General features: G+C 42.1%; 1 protein-coding gene across 2 annotated transcripts in view; it reads right to left on the bottom strand.

Moving 5' to 3' along the window:
- The window catches only part of CRYBG3 (crystallin beta-gamma domain containing 3), a 2,312,058-nt gene that overhangs the window by 353,379 nt on the left and 1,937,134 nt on the right, over window positions 1–21,545 (bottom strand). For both annotated transcript variants that reach the window (XM_069639009.1, XM_069639010.1), the window contains one exon: window positions 2,744–2,867. In XM_069639009.1, the coding sequence (XP_069495110.1) occupies window positions 2,744–2,867 (124 nt within the window). The remainder of the gene's footprint in view (window positions 1–2,743; window positions 2,868–21,545) is intronic.

Below are 21,545 nucleotides of genomic sequence, written 5' to 3'. Positions count from 1 at the left end.
TCAACCAACTCAAGTCCAAGCTGGGTCTCAGTCCCCTGTCGTTCTTTGGAATCAAAAAATATGGGGAATACCATCCCTTGTTCCTCTCCGCCACAGGCAACAGTTCTATAGCGCCTTTCTCCAGCAGGGTCAAGATTTCCTGCACAGGGAGCGGAACCAGAAGCTTCAAAGAGAGATTCCCCGGTGGATTGTCGTGAGGCCGCTGTAAGAAGGGAAGGCAGTATCCGTGGGCTATTGTATCCAGAACCCACGCATCCGAAGTAATAGCTCGCCATTCTTCGAGATGCTGAGACAGTCTGCCCCCAACCGGCGAACAATAGAACATGGCCTCATAGCTGTTGGAGCGGCTATGGCAGCACCTGAAGGCAAAGAGTCAGCTGCCTGAGCGGCTTTGGCACCTCTAGTTCCACGTCCACCACGGGCACCTTTACGGTGACCCCTATGATTAGCGGCTCCTCTTGTTCTACCAAAAGAGGAGTAGTAACCAAAAGGAACCCCCCCTCCACTGTTGTCCCCTAGTACGAAAAGGCAGAGGTTGACGCACAGCTGCGCCTAAAGATTTAGCAGCCGCTTTGGAGATCTGAAACCTCTCAAGGCTCTCGTCAGCCTTGCTGCCAAACAAATGAGAGCCATCGAAGGGCATTTTCAGAAGACGGGCTTGCACATCCGTAGCAAACCCCGACTTCCACAACCACACAAACATTCGTATCATGGTGCTCGCAGCCATGGACCGGCTGACACTATCAGCCGTGTCCAACCCCGACTGAAGGGATTCACACATGGCATCCTTGCCATCCTGCACAAGAGCAAGGAACCCATCCCTTTCCTCCCCCTCAGGAATATGCTCAGCCACTAGAGAGACAATTCCACCGAGTGTGTGAAAATCTTGCCAAGGCACAGGTGTAGTTGGCTGACTTCAGTGCTATACTCCCAGCAGAAAATACTTTGCGTGCCCAACCATCGAAGTGCTGGTCGTCCCTATCAGGAGGGATGGTAGGCTATGCTTCCTGCCTCGAGGTGGCTGTAGCTGCCTGAACCACCAAACTCTCCGCAGTGAAGAGATTAGATAGGTAGCTGGGGTCGCTACTGGATGGGTGGTATTTCTTAGTCAATGATTTGCTGACTGCCAGAAGAGGCACCATTTTCAAGGGAAAGAGCTGGCGAAATACTTGGACGACCTACACATCCACCACCACCACCACCACCACATCACCCCAAGATGGCCGCAAGCCAACAGCGATGCCGAAAGATTCATGAGGTTGATTAACAAGGTGCTGCACATAGCAATGGCTCAAAACAGCCAATGGAAGGTTGAGTTATACCGGTTCCTGTGGAACTACCGGCTGACACAGCACATCTCAACCGATATGCCCCCAGCTGACTTGATGTATGGGACCCTTCTGAACTCAATACCTCATCACCCAAGCAAACAAGTGCACAACATGGACTGACAGCGAACATACTCATGAAGAGTGGCTCCCAACAAACACATGATCACCCAACGCTGAGTGAAAGTAACGTGACACAAGGTGGGGGATAAGGTACTAGCTTTGCAGAACGCCTCAAAGTCAAAGCCGGTGAGCCAGTTATGACCCCACCACCTGGATGGTGGCCCGGAAGAAAGGGACAATGATAGTTGCCAGTCGGGGCCACTGGACCACTGCACAGAATACTTCCTGGTTCAATGAGTCCCTGACACCATGCAGAAGGAAAGTCAGGACCAGCCACAAGAGGAGGGCGATGGGGTGACAACCACCATGGGGCGAAGCACGTCAGACGAAGCCTAATTTGCCTCCGATACTGAGGAACGAGCAGGGACAGCTAGTCTGTCAGCCAGCCCTGTCGCCAACAGCAGAGAAGAGAAGAGAAGAGGCCGGCCGCAGGACTGCTCCAGCGACAAAGCAGATACAACCTGAGGATGGCCCCAAAGCCCCTGGGTAAGCAGAATGAGTATGTGTGCTAATATGGACACCTGTGGTGTAATTTGATGGTGTAATATGACGAATGATGTGAAAGTTGCAATGGTTAGTGTTTGTTATGAGAAAAGGAGAGGAATGTTGTATTCAGGCACACCACCGCGCGGGACGTAGCAGAAATAAAGAGGCGGTTCCACACTAACCACCTAACCTGGCTAACGTGTCTTTCTTTGTCGGCGTATGGGCCCACACCCGATCTCAGGGCGCCCCACCACCCTTTGAGAGACACAACACACCTCCTTGACCATTTCACTTTACGATTCCTCGCTTCAATCAGATTTACTCTCCTCCCTGAAAGGCTTTCTTGATCCGTTGACGATTGTGCCTAGTGTTTATCGTCACCCCTTCCCCTCCTATACTGCTTCTCTTTGATTTATTCTTGAAGGTCTCAAATGCTATTTTCCAATGTTGCTATTATCATCGTCAGCACATTTTCCGTTTTTCGTAAATATGCCAGGGTCGCGCTATATGCATGCTGAATCTATTTTTGCTTGATGTACATGTTTATATGAATATGCTTTCTAATTTATTGGAACTTACTGGACTGTTGCCTGTACAGTGCTCTGACAAGTATCCGACTTGGTGCGCAAAACGAAGGATGTGGTAATGAGTAACCTGGTATATTACGTAATGAACGTATTGCTCTATACCATTATAGTGCATAACACATTTGGGAGCGTTAAACTAGACATTAAAAACATAGGTCCGACAAGAGATGGCAAAATCAAAGCAAGCATAAAAAGAGAAAAACAATCTCTTCAAGTTACCTGCTTGACAGGCCGCAGGGAGCCAATTGCGTTCCAACCACTAAAGTCAGTCCAGTTTATGATCTCCCCGGTCTCCAGCAGTATCTGTTTTCCTAAGAAGTTTGCTCCTTCGTATGCAATCCACCTGGAAAAAAAAAAATCACCACCACGCGGAGTGGCGGCAGTGTGTTCAGTAACTCTGTTTCCCTCTCATTGGCATTCATTGTACCTACTGGATGGGACTTGCAAGCCCCAAAACACAGGCTAGGAAACACAATGCCCTCTCATATTTATGTAAGATGTCTCTCACTGTAATAGGGTCACAAAATAAACATCCCAAATCACCCGAGTTTTCCTACAATGATTTCAAGTAAAATGTGACAAGCAGTAGTGAAGACTTTAAACTAGCATGGCGTTCTTGCATTAAGCACGATAATCGGTTTACTACCTTTGTGTGAAAAATATAGAAGAAAATGGTACGATTTATCATTTTGAACATACCAGAGAAATACTATTTTGTGCTGTGTCATACATTTTCTTCAGAAATGGAGTGCAGCATTCGAATGGTAGAATATGGCCTGGTAATGTATAATCTTCATTTAGGCTGATCTCTAGTCTTCCTCGTGGTGAGGCGCAGTCGCCCAAGACAGAAACCATATATTATATTTTCCAAAAAGTGAACTTGGGAGATACAATTCTGGCCTATATGCCTTGTTCCATGTATATTTTATTTAATCACGTACTTCAAATAGTTCCTTCCTCCATACAAAGGGATGTATTCATATCAAGCTGATACTTGCTCACAATGGAGAGAGGGAGGGGAAACTAGGACTCTGACCAGGAAGACTAGGACTTGGTGTAATGAAGATTATCCATTACTCTCTCACCAGTAATTTGCGTCACCAAGCAATATCCTCAGAGGAAAGAATAACGTCTGCACTAGATTATAACACAAATCCCATGCTTTTAATGTGTTAGCGATTACTGATACACAGCAGTGACCATCGCTGTACCAAATTCTGATGGCCCTCCCATCCTCATCTTGTAATGTCAAGTCAAAACAGCTTCATTTCAGTTTTTAAAAAAAACACGTATACACATTTAATTCAGTTATACATTATGGGGAAAAATCGAAAAATAATATCGATATTTAAAAATGTACAGATTGTACCAAGTAATTCATATTTCCCCAATTGTTTAAATTTTGAAGACAAAGTGCTAGCAATGTAACTAGACACTACAAAAACTACTTCCGAGTAGAATTTTGACATGCATAAAACATAAGCCTCAGTTACAGATCTTGCAAAGTGTGATCACTGGAACAAGCCATCTCCTAATTTAATTGTATCCAGGGCACAGAAACAAAAAGCCGATTTCATTTTCAGTTACAGTTGGGCAAAAATTGGCAGTTTCTAGCAGGCTTCTTATTAGACCAATGTAATGCTAGTGTGAAAAATGCGAGCCAGAATAAGATGGCGTCGATGCGCAGCCATTCTGAACACTCATCTCCCATTGCAGTAATAAAGTCTGCATTTTCAGCGAGCTTCACAGAATGAGCAAGTAGCAGGGAAAGCAGAACAAGGTCACAAAAATGTTATATGAGCGGACTAATTGCAGACAATAGTTATTGTATTGTCCACTGAAGGACAAATACAGAAGGGTAGTCGGAGTGCACTGCAGGTGCATGATGAGGGTTCTGGGAATGCATGCAAGAGTGAGGGGCACTGGGTTTTTCCACTTCTAACTGGATTTTCACCCTCCGTCTCTTGGACTTGTGATCTGCCTTTCGGCCAAAGGCAGAGCGCAATTGGGAAAGGCAGGGGATGCCCCCATAAAGGAAAGGGCATCACGGAGAAAGTTAGTTGGATGTAGAACCCCCGGGTGTTGCAGTCTCGCTGAAAGGGAGGATGCTCCGCTTCAGACCCTGTTAGACGCAGTAATCTCTTCGCCTACCTTCTGAGGGACTAAGCAGTCTTGCTGGTGGCCAAGATGAAGTTTTCTTCTGCTTTCTTCTTAACAATGAAGTTACCTCTATTCTAATTAAATGGCCTGAGGTAGTGGCCATGTAGTTATGGTTAATTGCTAAACCCATAGGAAGAGCACTTTTTGGGTGGCTTATAAATTTGTTCCCCCTGGACGAATCCTCACCAAACTGTGAAACAATGATGTGGCCCCACTCTGAATTGTTTTGCAAAGTTTGGTGAGGTTTGGTCACAGGGGGGGCACAGTTATAGGGGGGGTCCCAAAATTTATTTTTTTCCCATAGACATAATGGGAAAATATTTCTTTTGCGCCTACAGCCCAAACCGCTGGACGCATTTTCACAAAATTTGCAGCAGGAGCGGCGGCTTGGTCCCGAAAGCGTGCTTTTGTTAATTTGGCGTAAAGCCGTCCAGTAGTTTTCTTTTAAACGACCAAAACCTAAGGCAAAAAAAAATGTGATCTCTATGTCCGCTCCGTGGACTCACTTCCCTGTTCTGTCCGCGGAGTGGCCTCTGATTGGCTGTTCTGTCCGCGGGCTGGCCTCTGATTGGCCAGAAAATTCACTGACTTTTGTGTGGTCCGCGGACATCAGGATGCGGCCGCTGATTGGGTGGCGAGAAAACGTGAAAAGCGTCCGTTTTCCTGAAACGCCTGCCATCTTGGATTTGCAGACTTTTTTGGGGTCCGCGGTGAAAACATAAAAGAAAAAAAAAGCTGCATTGCACTTGTCAAACTCAACAAACAATCTCTGGGGATGTGGGGGGATGAGTATTGGATTGGATATGGCCATAAGAAGCCAAAAAATGGGTTGTTTCACCCCCCGAAAGTCTGCAAACACCCCAGATGCCCTGCGGCAGTCCTGTGGTGTTTGCGGACATCTGTACCTATTTCTGCATTACAGGGTTGGTGAAAAGCAGTTTTTGGATGGCTTATAACTTTTGCGCCACTCAATGAAACTGCATGTAATTTTGCAATTTTGTTCTAGAACTAATCCAGAATGGTTTTGCAAAGTTTTGTGGGATTCTGTCAAGAGGGGGCAAAATTAGAGGGGCGAGTCCCAAAATATTGTAAAGGCATATAAATGTGGTGTCATTTGACAAATCGGCACAACATTTGGCAAAACGATTTTGGATCTAGATATAAATGTTTTTCTAAAGTTTGATGGGATTTTATCAAGAGGAGGCGAAATTAGAGGGGGAGGTCTCAACATTTTTAAGATGGCTTATAACTTTGTTGCTATTTCACGAATGTGGACAAAAGTTTTGAGAAAGATTATAGACCCAACCATCAATGTTTGTATAAAGACTCAATGGATTTTGTCAAGTGGGGGCTAAGTTATAGGACTATTGTATGTACATACATTTTGACACTTTTTAAAAAATAAAACCTGGGCAGATTTTTCGAGTAAACTTGTGAGGAGCATTGGCAAGGACATTAAAGCATAGTTTTGCAAATGTGCCCGTGTTTTATTTTTTGCAAGTGTAATAATGTAGGTACAAAAAATAGTCATATACCTTTGGTGACTGAGGTATAGCCTGTGGCCGTGGGCAGTAGCCAGATTGTCTGGGTCATGGCATAAGGTCAGGACACGGACAATCTGGCTACTGGCCATGACCACTAGGGATAGAAAATGGTGTTAAAGTGGCTATGTCTACCTGGGACCGGCTATGTGGAAAAATTATTCGAAGGTAGGATAGGTTTGAAATGGAAATATGTTCATAGGGTTTTGCAGGCTGCCATGGCAACGGAAGAGGGGCTGTGTACGGAGCCCTGCCTTCTCTTTCCATGTTGGCTGTCAAAAATCTATGTTTTAGCACCCTGGGTTCCCGCTTTGGGAACCAGGGCTGCTAATGGCCTTTATCCCCCATTTCAGGGGCTGCAATGTACGATAATGGTCCATAGCCCTCCTTATTTATTTATTTATAACACACCAATGCCCGCAGACATCAGGCTGTGTTGGTCACAGTATTTGTTGAGGAAGATGAGATGGAGGAAAACAGCTTACTACTTGATGAGAAAGGAACAACCTTTCTGATAGCTTTGCAGTCATGGGATCTGGTGTGGCGGCGCATGGAGGTGGTCCCGCAGGAGTACTGTCCAGGTAGTCTGCGACCGAGTACAAAATTGCACTCAGCGCATTTCACTTTGGTAGCTTTAGCCTTTGGTACACTCCCAACAGTAGCCAAGAACTGGCACACCCATGATTCGATCTTGGTGCTAGAAGTAGGCACTTCCTCTACCTCATCTTCTTGGTTCTCTTCATTGTCTTTGAAAGTACTGCACATTTTTTGTTGTGAAGGTCCTCCAGCTGGTGGTGGTGGTGGCTCTTGGGGAGGAGGGATGGCAATAACTGATGCCATTTCGAAGATAAATAGCAGTTTTGATAACATTCTTCCAATTATGTACTGTGTACTAGATTGGTAATGGATAATGAGCACGAAAAGGTGTAGGAGGTGTGCAAGGGAAATTTTGAAGTTGAAAGTTCCTAGATCAGTAGAAAATGCAGTTCCGAACTGTCCGCGAAGCACAGATTTTATTGTGAAGTGCGGACGGATTCTCTGACACATCATGCCACGCGCCAGCGTATGGTCATGTGGCACTGTCCGGAAGGTCTGCAATGAAGTCAGACGTTCGTAGACGTCTACAGATGCAAAACTAGTTGAAATAGTAGCAATAAGTGTATAGAAGTGTTAAACATGATTCTAGAAGGTGGGAAATGACAGTTTTAAGGTGACACTTTGTAAATTGGACACACATATTGTTATATTTTGTAAGTATGATATTAATAAGTTGTAGGAAAATAGCATGAATTGGTAAAAACCCATGAAATTCAATGAAAAAACGTTGTTAAAAGGGACATTATGGTTAAGTTGCACTAATAAAAACTTATGAAATTCAGTAAAAAATGTTGTTAAAAGGACGTTATGGTTACAAGCAAAATCAGAAAAGCCCTGAAATTCGCCAGATATAGTAAGCTAAGAAACCATAAATCGCGTTACCACCGTGCACTGCTAAGACTAACACACAGGACATCAAAGATGACTTCACAAATGTTGATGACATCACTGATGACATCACATGTGCATTTACTTTTGATAAAAGGGGCTGTGAATGTAATGTTGGCAAAAAAGTATCAGGGATTATCAGGAGATGTGTAATAAACTACATACTTCATTACGCAATGTAGTGTTCTAAAGAACATTCCATTGCAGTGTTCTTTCTAGTACAGGAACCTACTCATACAGAAATGTAGGTATTGGCTGCAGCATACACCACAGAGGTGCTATATTTGTAATTTAAGTTATATAATAAAACGGTGAATGCTTCTGTATCAGACTTTTTCGTACTGTGAAACATGTACTAAGTAGCTAATAATGCCGCACTTACTACATATTTCTACTAATACACACAACACATAAATAGACTACAATGCATACAAATATGGGGCTTATATATGGAGAGTAAAGTAAGCAAACAAGAAGCAGTATCATTAGCAATTGTGTTTAATCTACATTATTGTATTCACGCACAAAAATGATGGCTGTGTTTCAGGCCTGCTTCTTCCCCTACATATGTACATCATAAGATGCGATTACAATCCAAGGAAAGTAGTGTAAGAACATGTGAGAATAGCAATATCTATAAACGTAATACCTTTTGAAAGTTAAGTTTCTGACCGTCAGTAAATAAAACCATCTGGCCTAGATATGGCAGTGAACAAAAAAGAAGGGGCTAGACATGTTTGATGTCATCAATGATATTTGTGATGTCACCTTTGATGTCCTGGGTGTTAGTCTTAGCAGTGCATGGTGGTGGCACAAGTTATGGTTGCGTAGCTTACTATAACTGGCGAATTTCAGGGGTTTTTCGATTTAACTTGTAAGCATAACATCCTTTTAACGATTTTTTTTTACTGTATTTCATAGGTTTTTATTAGTGCAACTTAACCATAACGTCCCTTTAACAAAGTTTTTTCATTGAATATATATATATAGATATATATATTTATATATAGATATATTTCATAAATGTATACTACTACTTACTCCAGCCATATGCTCACAAAGGCTGATGAGTATAATAGTAAAAGATGCCCAACACACTAGACCGCCTTGGTGAAAAATATAGGTATTTATTTAATCATTTTGATACAAGCATCATCATAGTAAAATTCTTACTTCAATCTTTGTGCAGACCAGGTAAGAAACATGGAAGTCACCCCACCGGGTGGAGGTTGCCACACGTTCCGCTCTGTTAGAAGAGCTTCGTCAGGCTGTTTGTTATCCATTTCACTGCTATCCCGCATTCATTTTTAAAGGAAGTGTGTGTTGATGCGATACGCGACTGCTCCGCCCATTCGCGTCACTAGGTCATGTGACCCACTAGGCGCTGCTCTCTAATTGCTGCTCTCACTCTAGTATTTAAAAAGACTCAGTTATCCACCATCTTGGAATGATGTGAAGGGCCACTGTGTCTGCATTAGACCCTGTGTCTTATCGTCAAGCTAATGATAAAGTTTGACTAGTTTTAATCGCAAAAATGGACCAATTGCAATTGCGTAGTCAACACTCACTTATTTGTTTTATTTCACATTTTTTTTTCCGGGAATACTTTACCAGTGTGATCGATCTCAATAATATAAGGCTACTAGGAATCTAATTCCAATTTCGATCCTAGAGCCTTAAAGCTCCCCGATGGCGGAAATTGCATACAAAGGCAAAGAGGTGCAGCAGTTTTTTTTCCTGACTTTTTGTCAAACATCTAATAGCACTTCTCTAATGATATGCTTCATATGCATGATCCTTGTATAGTCATGCATTGTGCCTACTTCACATTTTATCCAGCATATTCTTAGAGCAATTATTCTGAAATTTGTTAAAAAACATATTCATACAAGTAAAAATATCTATGTATCGAACTGTGCAACATCGCTTTGTTATAACGTGCTAGTGCTCCAAATTTGTCCAAACTTGCTATATAAAGTGCTAGTGCATATTTCATAATACTATACGCAGTATGAATTAATGTGTAGTCTATGTGTCAGGAATACTCATCCTCTATCTCAATAGACAAGATACAATGCTATATTAGCTAATATCCATTAAAAGTTAATGAAATGCTATAGTACAGTCTTAATGCCAGCATATAAACTCATACAGTTCCTATTATTACACATAGGAGAGAGTTTAGGTTGGATAATGCTACCTATCTAACTCTTGTTCAGGAATTCAAAATGAGAGCTTCTCTTTCAGTTCAGATCATGTGTACTACATGAATCTTATTCATATAGGAACACATACATTTCCAAATCAATATTTAATCCATTTGTTTTAGCGAGTCAAGTTTACAGATTAATTTGGCTTCAAGTTGGCACAATCTAAGTTCTCTGTTTCCCATTCTTTGGTGTTGGGGACCATGCGCCAATCCCACAAAAGACATTTCTTTTACATCACGATTGTGTTTTTCTTCAAAATGTATTGGTAGTGAGTATGTCTGATCCTTGTTTTTAAAGGCTCGATAGTGTTGCAAAATGCGTAATTTTAGAGGACCTATTGTAGATCCAATATAATGCAGGCCACAACTGCATATTACTGCATATACTACATACTTAGTAATACATGTTATCTTGTGTTTGTGTTTCCACGATAAACCTTTACTGCTCATAAATAGTACCTTGGACACATAATTACACATTTTGCAATGACCACATTAGCTGAAGCCTACTTGGGAACTTTTAATTTGAAGCCAATTAGACATGTTTTTTTCTGTTCTAACAGTACTTGGTGCCAAAATGTTTTTGAGCGTAGGTGCTCTGCGAAACGTTACACTAGATTTCTCACTCAACACTTTGTTAAGGTCAGTGACTGTAGTTAATACCTTCCAATGTTTCTGCATGATGGTCTTAATGTGCTTTACCTGTTGATTATATCCTGTGATGAACCTAATCACCTTATCTTTAGATTTCTTAACAGGATTAAGCAGGTCCATTCTTTTGACTTTTTCTGCCTTTTCATAACAGTCAGTTACAGTATTTTTGGCATATCTCCTATTGATGAATCTGCTTCCTATTCTTTTGGCTTCTTTCTGATAATCATCTTCTGAGCTGCAAATTCGTTTTGCTCTTAAAAATTCACCATATGGCATTGACCTCTTGAGGGGAATGGGGTGGTGGCTGCTTGCGTGCAGTGTGGAGTTGGAGCGGGTTTTCTTTCTATATAGGCTCGATTTGAGGATGTTATTTTCTACATTGAACTGAACATCTAGAAATATTAACTCTTCCTTGGCAATTACACTAGTTAATTCCAGATTAAGGATGTTCTTATTGAGAACATTAATATATTCTTCCATCCGTTGTTCAGCATTATCCCATATTATAAATAGGTCATCTATGAACCTGTACCAGACTATAATATGTTTGGTGAAAGATTCCAGCTCTTCTCTCCAGGCTACATTCATGTCCCACCATCCCATAAAAAGATTGGCATAGGTGGGTGCCATGCATGAGCCCATGGCTGTCCCCTGCTTTTGCAGAAAAAGAGGATCATCATATAGAAAGTAATTGTTAACAAGACAGAAATGAAGCATTTCAAGAAGCATTTGATTATGCCTTCCATAACTGACTGCTCTCCCTTCAAGGAAGTATTTACAGGCTTTCAGACCATGTTGATGTCCTATAGAGGTGTAGAGTGAGGTAACGTCTAAAGATACTAAAAGGTAATTGGATTCCGAGTTGATATCTTGTAACTTGATTAACAGATCTGTAGTCCCGAATATACGAATTTAAACAGACAACAAAAGGCTGAAAGAAATGATCCAGAAATCTAGACGTATTCTCTAATAGACATCTGATGGACGAGACTGTTGGACGCCCAGGCGGATTCTCTAATTCTTTGTGAATCTTCGTATTAAAATATATGATTGGTGCAGTAGGGAAGGTGGTTTTGAGGAACACATATTCATCATCATCAATTAATGATTCATTGCACCATTTGTCTAATAGAGAACGAAATGTTATTTTGTTATCGTCAAAAATTGTCATTTCTACTTTTTCATACCATGTGGCATTTTCAAATTGTCTTAATGCTTTTTTAGTGTAGTTCTCACTATTCATAACTACCACTCCTCCTCCTTCTCCTCCTTTGTCTGATGGTCGGATCACTATTGTGTGATCATTCTTGAGAAGTTCAAGAGTCTATAGTAATGAATTAACATTTTTCATATTTTTGTTCAGTGAGTTGCTTGATAGTGATTTTAAGACTTTAACCACTATATCTTCAAATATATCAATTGCACTACACATGATGTTTGGACAGAAAATTGATTTAGGTCTCAAATTGCTAGAGCTACTCATACCAGTGTCAATTCCAAACCTTTCTTTTAGGTCAGAGTCATCCATTGTGATTTCAGGTTCCCCTGAATATGGATTAGATTGAAGTTCATTCAGACATGTTCGATTTACCATGTCAGACTCTGTTAAGGGAAATGGTGATGATATATCCCCATGGTTGGTTTGCTTTCGATCTTTGACTTCATTAGCATAACATTTGGTTAATTTGAGCTTTCTTGTGAATTTGAAGAAATCAATTCTTGTCACTGTAAAGTCATATGCATTGGTGGGGCTGTACGATAATCCAAGTTGTAAAATTGATTCTTCTACAAGGGACAGAGTTCTTGTTGACATGTTTTAGATTTTTTATTTCATATCTTCTTGCCTCTCGGTCTCCCCCTCTGGTTGTTGCCAGATCGTGTTGTCCTTGTATTTGTGTTGCTTGTATCGGTTGCCCCGCCTTGTAATGGTTTCCCCTTTTTTCCTCTTTGTCATCTTCCTCGGCTTGTTGTTTGGCCTCTTCCTCTCTTGCCCATTCGACTGTCCATGTGTAACAGTTTGAATTCTTCTAAAAAATGTAATGTCTTGGATGTTGCTAATTCCACATCTGATGTTTCTAATTCTGAACTGCTAGGATCATCCACTTCTGTTGTCGCTGGTGTCTTTTTTGCTTCTTGTTGCTCCATTCTAGCTTTTATTGGGCCATCAAATCTGCTTGCGAAAGTGTAGATCCTACCCTGCTCATAGTCAAGCCTATCGGGTTTGAATTTAAGCTGGTTTCTGAACCTTATTTCTCCTTCAAATCTTTCTAGGTTCTCCTCTAGTCTGGTCATCCGTTTTTTGCATTCATCACCTTCATCAGAGGAGAAAAGTTGCTCTTCCATAACCTCTATTTCTTTGATCAATTTGATTCTGTCCAATTTAGCATACTTGATTAGACTTTCTATCATTCTGAAAAAGCAAGTGTTTGTGTGGCTTGTCCATTCCTCTATGAGCAAGGGATCCATATCCTCAAAAGTGGGAATTGTCAGTATTCTCAGTCCTCTGGGGATGCGTTTAGCTTCCAAATACATTTGTAATGTCATGGCTTCCCACCATTTAGATATCTCTCTTTTCTTTACTCTCTCCAATTTGTCCATTTTCTGTTGAACTGTTAAACTGGCTGGTAGACCGTTGTCTCCGCTGTGATCCATAATCGGCTTGTCTTGATTGAAGAGAATGAGTGCTGCTGCTATTCTCTTTGCTTCCACCTGGTCTGCCATCCTATTGGCAAGAGTAGTTTACTCTTATACCTAGGATATTAGCGTGTTGATGCTCGAAAAAAATCACATAAGTGCTCAGACTATTAAGAGCATTAGATATTTATGGAAGAGATGAGAGAAAAATGCCTCTCTTCTCTAAAACTGCACAAAAGGAAGGCCGCTATACCGTGATAAATGTAGATGGAATGTTCATTCTGTGTGTGCCTATTGGCACTATCACGGGAGGTGGCAGCAGATTTCACATAAATTCAAATCCATATCTATTCAAAAAAAGGAACCAATTCCCAGATCCTAAATGGAACCAGGAAAAAAGTCAGCGGAATGCACTTCCAAGAACAGTAGAGAAAGCCGTAGTAACGCTCTACAAAGAGGTGAAAACACTCCAAAGTTCGTCCAGACTGACAATGCTTTATTTTTTATGTCAGCATGGCAAGGAAAAAAAGACCAGAAAACGATACGTTTCACGGTACACAGACCGCTTGATCATGTTGAAAGTGCAAACACAAACAAGGTGACTTTAAATAGGCTGCTCAGTCTCTATCATCTCCATTCCGAACAGAGTGTATGCATTCCTAACACAGTGCTTTAGCTAAAATACAACGGCAGACATCTTTACACATGTAAAAGGCTGTGTAGTTGCTTCAAAGTATGTAAAAAGAATGTGCACCTTGATGTAAAAGTCACATTACTTAATGTTATTTCAGTTGTCATTTGCACAAGCTAAAATAAAAAGCCCATGTAGCCGGTAGTATTACCTGCAAAATAAATGCTTAGTGCGTGGCGTTACTCTAAAGTAACAACTGTGCGTTGAGAATATTTGGCCGCTGAATGCATGCCGTCATTATCATTATGCTGCCGTGACTCTAATTATTGCCTTTGATGTGTGGGCAATAAAGCACCGTGTTATGCTGTCCAGTACCATCCGATCCTTATGAAAGCAAACAAAGCTCTCTGAGTTGACTGTTGCATTGCCCACATTTGGAATCAATTGCAGTAATTGTTATATTATTGCTGACTGCAAGTTCGCTAACAATTCTTATAATAAAATGAGCAACAACTGTTGCTAGCATTCGTAGATGAAATGAATGCTGTAATGCTGTCCTGAACTTTAGACCATTGACAAGCTGCCTTATGCAAATTTGCAAAGCAGCATCATCCCGGATATATAACTCAGAGTAGACATTTAATAGCCTTTAAAGTGCTCAGTGCATTTAAGCTGTAAAGTGCATAGTTGTCATGATGCCTACTCCCGGAGAACCAGTCCAGGACCAGCGTTCCCGGAAGCAGACATCTTCCCGTGGAAAATGCCAGCAACCCCTAGTAGGGGCCCTTTGGACACTGTCCTGGCGCCTTTGGCGCCAGGCTCATTTTGGACCTCAGTCCTGGCGCCATAGGCGCCAGGTTCATAAAGGGAGTGTTTATGTGAACTTAACTGATGCAGACTGTGCTGCCAGATCCAGACCTCTTTGAGGCCTGAAAGGGACTATTTTACCTGTGGGACTATTTTGCCACTCGGGCGTGGCCGGGGAAGAATACATACCTGGAACTACTTTGGGGGCTATTTAAGCCACGCCCAGACAGCAGCTCACGCTTTGCGTTGTTTTGCACCTAGCAGCTGGACGCTCACCGTGTCTGCTCCTGCATCCTGACTCCAGCCACGCCCGCCTCCATCCTGGAATACCTGAAAGGAAAGAAGAGAAGGGAAAAGGTTAACAGAAGAACATTACCTGCTTCTACCCGGAGTCCGGAGTCACCACGCCGGCGATCCTAAGGGAAGACATTTATTTTAAAGACGCATCGCGTTGCTCGCTGCGTTCCACTCACCTGTTCACGAGGCATCTCCGTGCTCCTTAGCGACCATCTGCACGATCCGCCGCATACCTGCGCCTAAGGGGGAAGAGAAGAACAAAAGGTGAGCAAAAGGAACATATTGAGAAAAGCCAGATTTTCGCCATAAGACTTACCTGATTATTGTTGGGAGAATCTTTCCTCATCTCGGGTCGGCGCCGCTTCTTCGGCAGTACCGTACCCCGGCCCCTATGGGGAAAAAAGACACACGCATTAGTGGGTGAATATAAGGACATTAAAGGAACCACCCATCATAAACTCACCTGAGTTTACCTTCGGCGAATTGTTTCCTCTACGCGAAATCGTCACTCAGCACCTGTGATACAAGGGATAAGAGACAGACTACTGAATATAAAGGCAAATAGAAAAGGAGGCCAACTCTTGAACTTTTACAACAGTATACTTACGGCACCTTGCCAGGAAAGTCAAGTAAGCTTGGATCCTCACCAATCCAAACACCAGTGAAGTAACTGGATATAATCGCACCCCTGCACCAGAAGCAGGATGGAGAGCTCGTCCTTTCAAACCTTAAGGTGAGAGTTAACGGGGAATTTCGGAGGTGGTCTGAGGAGAGTGAAAGAGGGAAGTGGGAGGCCGACGCGCTACTCCGCAGGTAGTTAATCCCCTTTCTCTATCTGCAGAAGGATTCTCCTGCGAGTCAGACAAGCGAGATTTGGGGGTCCTGTCCAGTCGGTCTTCCGAGTTCTGCGCATCACTTTAGAAGAGGCCGCAGCAGTCCAGACCTGGTCAGCGTCTCCGTGGGAGTCAGGTGAGCGTTACAATAGTGCATATTTTGCTATAAAGTGCTTCGTGCATGTAAACATTTGTAAACATTTGATTTGTGCAAAACAGCAAAAAGATGGCGCTAATCTCCATATTACATCCAAAGTAAAACAGGAAGGAAAGAAATGGGGGAGGAGAGACAGAGTAAAAATATCCCAGTATTCATATAACCTTGGCGCACTTCCATGGAACAAAATTAGAATAAAATCAAACAAAGGACAATGTGTCCCAATTCTAAAAGCTAAACAAAATGATTTCCTCCGATATGACAGGGGTGAGACAATGTCCTGATAAAGTTATTCCTTTAGACTAATCTATGTTGTAAGCCATAAAGGTTCCCCCTGTTCATAAACAGTGCAAACTCAAACATCCACACAGACCAAAAGGAAACCTATGTGACCCTAGGCATCAACAGAACACAGCGAAAGAAAGAAAAGAGAATAATTTGTGTATATGGAAGAAAGAGAGAGCAAAGAGGTAGAAAGATGAAGGTAAGTATGTCTGTTAGAGAAAAGCAGTAAGATCAGGAAAATAATCAGAGAAAAGATCAGAAAAATTCAGAAAAAGTCATCTAAATATGTCTTCCAAAGAACTGAGTGAGCAAGATTGAAAGGCCTCACTAGACTGTTTAGCAGCTCACCGCTACTAAACATTAATATCAGACAGAGTTAAAGTGTGCTATCAGGTATACAGATATCCACTGAAGTATATTAACTGGAAAGCAATTCTAAGATGTCTGGTGATGGAAAGGGGGGCAAGGGAAAACAAATAAAGGAAACGGGCATAAGAAAGAAACAAACTCATATGCATCTACAAGAGGGAAGAACCACTATATGACTAAAAGTAGCATTATTTCTAAAAGAATTGGTTATAATTAAGTCCCTAAAAAGGTATAGAGTTCTTCATCTAGATTGTGGTCTCTTGGTTTCTTCGTATCTAGATCAAGGATGCATTTAGTTTCCAATTGTCTCAATGACAGTTCTCTGTTCCCACCCCTAGGGTGTTTGGCTATACAATGAATGCCAAAATATTTAAAACCATCCAACTTGCCATTATGTACTTCTTTAAAGTGCAAGGCCATAGGGTATGTTACATCCACATTTTTGATGGCTCGAATGTGCTGCAACATCGGCAGCTTAAGTCTTCCTATAGTACTTCCAACATACCACTTGTCACAAGGACACACAAGCACGTAAACCACGTACTCTGTGTCACAAGTGGTTCGCGATACCATGGAATACTCTTTATCAAAATGGGGTGTTCATAGTGGGAGACATCTTTTGAAAACTGACAGGCCTTGCATTTCCTGCACTTGTAGAAGCCTGCGTTTGGTGTGTGAAGCCAAGTAGAGCCTCTAGACAGGGTGTATGGACTCATAAAACTAGAGACAAGGTTATCTTTAAGAGAGGCAGAGCGTCAAAATGTAATGTTCATCCTGTCTCCCAAGATCCCCCCAAGTGTTCATCTAGTTGTAAGACATGCCAGTGTTTTCGCATGATATGTCGTATACTCTGGGAATTCATGCCATAGGTGAGAATGAGACGAGTCTCACTCTTACACTCATCTAATGGTGGCACCACTTTGGTTATTAGAAGTAAAGAGCGATCTTGGTCCCTAGCTTTATGGTAGGCTTGTTCAAGTATTCCCTTTGGATATCCACGCTGTTTAAACTTCTGGGCCATACGCACACATTCTGCATCGAAAGTCTCCAACTTAGAACAGTTCCTTCTTATACGAATAAATTCGCCATATGGTATAGACCATTTTAGGGAAGTGGGGTGGTTGCTTTTAGCATGTAGCGGTATATTTGAGCTTGTCAGTTTCCTATAAAGTTCGGTGACAAGTTCTTCGTGAGCCACTTTGATAAGAATATCTAAATACACGATAGCTGTCTTGTTGTGGCTCTCTGTAAACTGGAGATTTAATTCATTGGTGTTCAGTTTCTTAACAAATTCCAGCCACTCTGAGCTTGTTCCGTCCCAGATAATGAATAAATCATCTATGTACCGCAGCCAGAGTACTATTTTAGATGTATAGCAATTGTTCTCTGTGCCCCAAGCAACAAACTTCTCCCACCAACCCATAAACAAATTGGCGTAAGAAAGAGCAAATGTGGTCCTCATGGCTGTGCCCTGTAGCTGCACATAAAATTCTCTGTCGAATATGAAGCAATTATTTGTCAGACAAAGATGAATCATGTCTAGTATCATACGACTGCATGATAGAAAGTTCATGGACCTTGTGTGAAGAAAATATTCACAAGCCTGCAGGCCATCATTGTGCCTTATGGAGGTATACAGGGATACCACATCAAGGGTGGTGAGCAAGTATGTAGGTTCCCAAGTGATGCCATCAATTTTATTCAAAAAGTCTTTGGTGTCTCTCAGATAAGAAGGGGGTGTCGTCACAAAGGACACCAAAGTCTCATCTACAAATTTAGAGGTGTTCTCATATAAAGCCCTACAGAGTGTCACTATGGGACGTCCTGGGGGCTTCCTCATGCTCTTGTGCACTTTCGGCAAAAAGTAGATAGTAGGCATGACTGGAAATTTCAGATGTAAGTACTTGCACATGTCATCCTCTAGTAGCCCCTTGTCTTTATATGTATTGAGCAAGTCAAAAGGTTTCATGTTCATACCTGCAGTAGGATCCTCTCCCAATTTGGCATAGCAGGAGTGATCATTAAGTTGTCTTGCCGCCTCCTTGATGTAATCAACACGATTCATCACAACGATGTTCGTACCTTTGTCTGATGGTTTGATGGTACAATCTGATAATATGCTGAGATCCTTCAAAACATTGAGTTCATGACGAGTAAGGTTGCCTTTGTGGCTCCACTTGATCGTTCTGATTTTTCTCAGGTCATTAATCACTAAGTCCTGGAAAGCTTCAATGTGTCCTCCCGGATTAAACATGGGATTAAATCTCGATTTGCACCCAAGTTGACTGGTCCCTGGCCAATCCGTATGAATATTCATGGAATTCCAGTCTTGGTCGATGTTATCAGATGCTGCACAGTCTGATCCCAGGCTTATGAGGTTACCAAATGTTGTCACGTCTTCAATGGTAACTGGTGTATAACCTTCTGATATCTCTGGAGCTGGTTGTTTGGACGGGTTGATAGCAAAGAACGTTTTCAGCCTGACCTTGCGCATATATTTATCAAAATCTATGCGCGTTGCTGCATAGTTATAATAGCTAATCGGGCAGAAGTTGAGGCCAAGTTTTAGTACTTTTTGTTGATCATCGGAGATAGGATAGGAGGAGAGGTTGATAATGGACATGTCTTGTTCTTCCATATTGGTTTCTACAAGTTCTTGGTGCCAGAGCGGGTCTTTTCCGTGCTGTCTGGTCCTTGTCCCCGGTGTCTAAACCGGTTGCCCCTCCTCGTTTTGTTCCTCCTCTCTGTCCTGTTGATTTTCCTCGGCCCCTGCCTCTTGGTTTTTTGTTGCTGTTTCATACATCCATCCCCAGCAACTGCGTTTCATCAAAAAAATTCAGCTTCCATTTGGGTTGCTCACTTTCACTTTCTGTAGTGTCCACTTCCGAGGATGAGCAGGCAGATGGGAGTTCCGTCACTACTGATTGTGGACCAGTCGGTAGTTTCAGTCTAAGGGTATCAAAGCATTTGGTGAAGGTAAATAACCTTCCTTTTTCGTAGTCATCCTAGAGTATAAATTTACGTTGTTTCCGCAACTTGATGTCATCCTCAAATGCTTTGTGTCCCTTCTCCATACTCTTTCTCATGGCTTTACCCTCCTCACTGGGATCGATGGTTTTTAGCTGGTCCTCCACTTCCTGTATTTTCAGCAGTATCTTCTTTCTATCAATTCCTGCATACTTAATGAGGATCTTTAGAAAAAGTAACGGAACACAAACCGCTTGCCTCTCCCCACTCTTGCAGAATTTCGGGATCTTTCTCATCAAATGTAGGTGTGGTGTGGATACGCAGACCTCTTGGGACTCGCCCTTCATCTATGTAGTTTTGCAATGAAGACTCCTCCCACCATTTCGAAATCTCCCGACGCTGCAATTTTTCCAATTCTCTTAATTTAATTTCTGTGTTGGGCAGTGCCTCTGCCTGTGGTCCTTTTGGCTTCCCCACATCCGTGGTTACTTGCTTCTCGCAAAACAGGGAAGCTGCTTGTCCCCTTCTGGCAGTTTCCTTGTCCATCTGTGACATCATATTGACTACTTTCAAGGGTAGTCTGGCTTTGGTGTGTTCCTCTCTTGGAAAACGGTGTCCGTTCTCGTCGCTGTAGACCTTAAATCTCACAGGTTCATACAGTTCCCTGTGTGGGAATTCCCAAATGTGATGTAGCTCAAAAGTAGAGATCAGACGGCAAGAAGAGTGGACAAGCGCGGTGGTCGGAAGTGATCCTCACCCTCCGGTGCGGAAAAACATTCCAGCCTTATCCGCTGCAAAGTGTCACCTTGTGCCTGTCTGTTGCTTCACCACACCATGTGGTCAGGGAAATTCCGGAGCGATTTGCACGGCGACTCAAAAGGAAAAAAGAAAGTAGGTTGTGCCGCGCTTCAAAATGCTGGGCGGGTGCAAAGCTCCAATGCCGTTTTTCTGCAGCGTGTCAATATTAAAAAAAAGGAACCAATTCCAAGATCCTAAATGGAACCGGGAAAAAAGTCAGCGGAATGCACTACCAAGAACAGTACAAAAAGCTGTAGTAACTCTCTACAAAGAGGTGAAAACACTCCAAAGTTCATCCAGACTGACAATGCTTTATGTTTTATGTCAGAATGGCAAGGAAAAAAAGACCAGAAAACGGCGCGTTTCACGGTACACAGACCACTTGATCACGTTGAAAATGCAAACATAAACAAGGTTACTTTAAATAGGCTGCTCAATCTCTATCATCTCCATTCCGAACAGAGTGTATGCATTCCTAACAGTGCTTTAGCTAAAATACAACGGCAGACATCTTTACACATGTAAAAGGCTGTGTAGTTGCTTCAAAGTATGTAAAAAGAATGTGCACCTTGATGTAAAAGTCACATTTCTTAACGTTATTTCAGTTGTCATTTGCACAAGCTAAAATAAAAAGCCCATGTAGCCAATAGCATTACCTGCAAAATAAACGCTTAGTGCGTGGCGTTACTCTAAAGTAACTGTGTGTTGAGCATATTTGGCCACTGAATGCATGCTGTCGTCGTCATTATGCTGCCGTGACTCTAATTATTGCCTTTGATGTGTGGGCAATAAAGCACCGTGGTATGCTGTCCAGTACCATCCGATCCTTATGAAAGCAAACAAAGCTCTCTGAGTTGACTGTTGAATTGCCCACATTTGGAATCTATTGCGGTAATTGTTATATTATTGCTGACTGCAAGTTCGCTAACATTTCTTATAATAAAATGAGCAAAAACTGTTGCTAGCATTCGTAGATGAAATGAATGCTGTAATGCTGTCCTGAACCGTTGACCATTGACAAGCTGCCTTATGCAAATTTGCAAAGCAGCATCATCCCGGATATATAACTCCGAGTAGACATTTAATGGCCTTTAAAGTGCTCAGTGCATTTAAGATGTAAAGTGCATAGTGCATATTTTGCTATAAAGTGCTTAGTGCATGTAAACATTTGACTTGTGCAAAACAGCAAAAAGA

Source organism: Ambystoma mexicanum, chromosome 7q (genome assembly GCF_040938575.1).
Source record: "Ambystoma mexicanum isolate Mex_15411 chromosome 7q, UKY_AmexF1_1, whole genome shotgun sequence".
Classification (NCBI taxonomy): domain Eukaryota; kingdom Metazoa; phylum Chordata; class Amphibia; order Caudata; family Ambystomatidae; genus Ambystoma; species Ambystoma mexicanum.
Note: the sequence above shows the minus strand (reverse complement) of the source record. Positions and strands in the feature narration are given on the sequence as shown.